At 42.2% G+C, this 3725-nt stretch overlaps 1 protein-coding gene across 1 annotated transcript; it reads right to left on the reverse strand.

Annotated features, from left to right (window-relative positions):
- Positions 1 to 1218: 1218 nt before the first annotated feature.
- LOC117191248 lies at positions 1219 to 2257 on the reverse strand. Its single transcript, XM_033396165.1, has 2 exons — positions 2058 to 2257; positions 1219 to 1994 (listed from the first exon to the last, which is right to left on the reverse strand). Exons 1-2 carry the CDS (start codon positions 2128 to 2130, stop codon positions 1417 to 1419), a joined length of 651 nt encoding a protein of 216 aa, XP_033252056.1. The 5' UTR covers positions 2131 to 2257; the 3' UTR covers positions 1219 to 1416.
- Positions 2258 to 3725: the final 1468 nt, after the last annotated feature.

Here is a 3725-nt window from a genome sequence, read left to right on the forward strand (position 1 = left end):
CACAGCAAAAAAATGAATTTAATTATAAGTTAAGAAAACCCCCTCCAATAATTTAATTAGATGATTATTGATTTATTGAAATATATATATTGATACATTGAGCTCAACGATCACGGATGGAATAAACGGTACTAGCCTACCAAAAGCGCTGTGAGTTTGTAAATAAGAACAAGTACATATATGCACTGAGCTGGGAATTAACCTGCGTGTTACATATATTTTTCTATTGATATCACCTTTATATATCCGTAACCATAATGTATTGGTACCTCTCACCCCTTTAGAATCTGTTACCCATATATGATGGTCATTTTTAAATCTTTATTTTTCCTAATATTTCTTCTCAATTCTTTACATATATATTAAGCTATCGAGACACAGCAAAAAAATGAATTTAATTATAAGTTAAGAAAACCCCCTCCAATAATTTAATTAGATGATTATTGATTTATTGAAATATATATATAATGATATTGATTTTGAAGTACAATCATAATATGTTCCAAATTCAGGAGTCCGTCCTCAGAAAGGCATGATCAAGGTGGTGGGATGATAACTGTTTAACGTTATTCAAGGGTCTATACGGTCAGGTTACCTGTATAGCATAGGTTGGGAGGGTAGAGAAGATAGAGATTCTCACTAACACCGGAGTTTCTCATCATTTAAGTAAAGTAATTGATAAGTATGTCCACACTTTCCACAACCAACTTGTTAGTCCCATAACCAATTCCTTGCTCCGGTTAAACCTGGATTCTGTTGTTAGTTTTATGTTTGGTTCTTCTTTTTTTTTAATTTTTAAATGTGCTCCTAAAACATTATGCGAGTGTGTGTCAGTATGTGATAGGAGAGAGTAGAACGAACCCCGACAATCCGGCGAGCTTAGTCATAGCATAGCTAGAGGTGCACACGAAATCTCTTCATACTAGTATGGGTAAACGACAGCTATCCCACACCTGCACGCTACAGGGTATATCTGAAACTGCCTACAACTAAAAAATTTCCTTTACGAAAATCCTTAAGTTAAAAAAACTGTCATCAAGAATGAGTTAACAGGAAGAACATTCAAGCATCATAAGTATTAAAGTATAACTAAATATCAATTGGAAAAAAATACATAAAAACGGTAAACTGAAACTTTATTTTAATGTCAGATTGTATATCAAATTTATATACGTTCTGGACTCAATTGGTTGGAGAGTTTCAGAGAACACTCTTTTTCGTCGAGTGTGGAATGTCGTCAGAGTGCATGTCAGCAAATCATAAAATATGTCAATGTAGGTTTTTGCCTGTGTCATCCGACCATATATAACAGCGCGCCCACGTGCGGAACAATTAAAATTTAATAAACTAATCGAAATCAATAAATAAGAGATAGCTTAAAGTAGGTTAGGGGTCGTCTAAGTTCAAAGTCTGTGCTCAGCGAACCCTCTGGTCGACACGCCGCTTAGACTGGCGCCGGAATCGCCTGCGGTTGCGAGTGTTTGCAGTCGTATCAGGGCGTGCCACCAGCTGACGTCGCCGCCTGACTCCAGAGTTGAGCACAATGCAGGTGACGCCTCCACCGGATGACCCCGTGCCGGTGCCAGTCCCTGCGCCCAACTGTCGCTCCTCACCGGACAGCTCTGAACTAATGGGATCGCTGTAGACTAGATCATCACTCGAATCTCTGTTATTGCTACTCCGTCCACTGATGGTCTCTCCATCGGCACTGCGGCTCTTGAAGCAGATCTCCTGAGCAGTGCCAGTGCTCCCCGTCGTTGAGGAGGAGGTGGTGTTCAGCAGATTGGTGACATACTGGATTGTGTCATTCGAGGTGATCACGTCAAAGAGTAGGGAGCCACCGACGCCCTTGGTGATGCCCAGAGCGAAGCCTGTGATGCCAGCCAAAGCAGAGGAAAGCGATCTTCCAGCCTCGGAATCTTCATCCAGACCTGTCTCCCTCAGGGCAGCGCGCAGCTCCCGCACCGACAACGGACGCAGGGCCAACCGCCGAGCTACGGATCAAACGAGATCATTAATGAGGCCGACTCGTCTCTCTCCATCTCCATGTCTCTCACCTTCAACTCCAGCACTGAGACCCGCGACGAGGATGAGTAGGCAGAATGCCCCGAAGTTCCCAAACGATTTCATTTTCTCGATGATCTTTTGCGTGATCGCGTAGAAACCCAACTGAAACAATCGGCAAGTTCTGCCCGACTTTTATGCCCAGCAGAGAGAAGACAAAGAAAGTTCAGCAATCATTTTGCATATGCAAACTCAAAAAAAAACGAGGGGGAACGTTGTGAGTTGCTGCGGAGACCGCAACTCTACAGTTATACCCGATACTTAGTCAGTATGGCTCTCCTCCGGCAGACGCCGCTAATATTAAACGACACGACAAAGAGTGCGTGCGAGAGAGACAGAAAATCAGTCTGAGCGTGACGTCGGGCGCTGCGTGGCCACTGCAAATTGATTTCTTGCTTTTGGCTACAAAAATGATCCGATCTGATCCAGATTCAGCCATCTGATAGATATGGTCATTATTGCTCTGGCTCTTATAGGTTCTGAGATCCTTGAACTCATATTTTGCAATTGGCAAAACCGACTATGAAACCTGTGTGTTCGAGAGAGACAGAGCGAGAAAAAATGAAATTGTTTTCTTGATTCTGGCTATAATAATTCTACGATCTGGTTGAGATTTTACACTCTATACAACTTAGTCATCCTCTACGATTCTTCGTTTTTGGTTTTATCGTATCTTTAAAAATGTGGATTCCACAGATTTTCGTCTTTTGTGGGGGCGGAAGTGGGCGGGGCGAAGTTTTGAAATATTTTTGTAGCAGTGACATATCACAGATGTCTGGATCCAAAACATCGTTGCTCTAGCTCTTATAGTCTTTGAGCACATACACATATGTATGTATGTGCAGTGTGTATGGATCGTTATTTTGTTGGTAGTATAATTAGTTAAATAAGGAGGCGCAGTGATTTGTTATTTTATTTCCTTAAAAAACCGACAAACTATGGAACGTTGAGCATGCACGGAATAAACCACAAAAATAATTGCAAGAATATGCCTTTATGTTTGTTGCCAGCCGCTTGGATTGCGTTGCGATGTGTACATGCATGTATGTATGTATGTTAGCAACGAAAGCTCAGCTGGTAGCTGGGAGAGGTAAATATATTATTTACACTGGATCAAATTAAACCTTTAGAGAAGTAGGAAGCCACAACCGTTGGCAGAACGAAGTATGGTTTAATTTGGAGCTAGAGCGAGAAATAAATACATACATATAGTGACATATCCATAATTCCCCACATCCCATACACATTATGTTTATGTACAATTCATCCACCCCATCCACACAAGTAACAGGACCCCACTCAAGAATCAATAACTGTTTCTTCCCATACTCCAAGCTAGGGCCCCCCATAATATAAACAATGGACCACATTGTTTCATCAACATTAGAATCACGCCCCTCTCGAGAAATCGATTCTTTAGAATCACGCCACTCATGAGGACCAATCAAAGCTAGACATAAAACCAAGGAGTATCACATTCCTAGCTCCGTCATGTAATGCAACACCGATCGCCAGCAGTGGATGCCTTTCATCAAAGCCGACGCATCCCCAAATATCGATCCAGGCACGTACGCCACCGACACGAAGATGCAGCCGAGGAAAGCAACGCCCGAAGCCAGAGTCGGGAGTTCCAAGAGAAGGGCTCATGGAAACTAGCCAGC

Source organism: Drosophila miranda (genome assembly GCF_003369915.1).
Source record: "Drosophila miranda strain MSH22 chromosome Y unlocalized genomic scaffold, D.miranda_PacBio2.1 Contig_Y1_pilon, whole genome shotgun sequence".
Lineage (NCBI taxonomy): Eukaryota > Metazoa > Arthropoda > Insecta > Diptera > Drosophilidae > Drosophila > Drosophila miranda.

What these genes read in the sequence shown, in the direction of transcription:
- LOC117191248 (XM_033396165.1), bottom strand. Translation starts at nt 2,130, where the DNA reads ATGAAATCGTTTGGGAACTTCGGGGCATTCTGCCTACTCATCCTCGTC. An exon ending in TCTCAGTGCTGGAGTTGAAG is followed by an intron (nt 1,995 to 2,057) that starts GTGAGAGACATG and finishes TTTGATCCGTAG; the next exon opens with CTCGGCGGTTGGCCCTGCGT.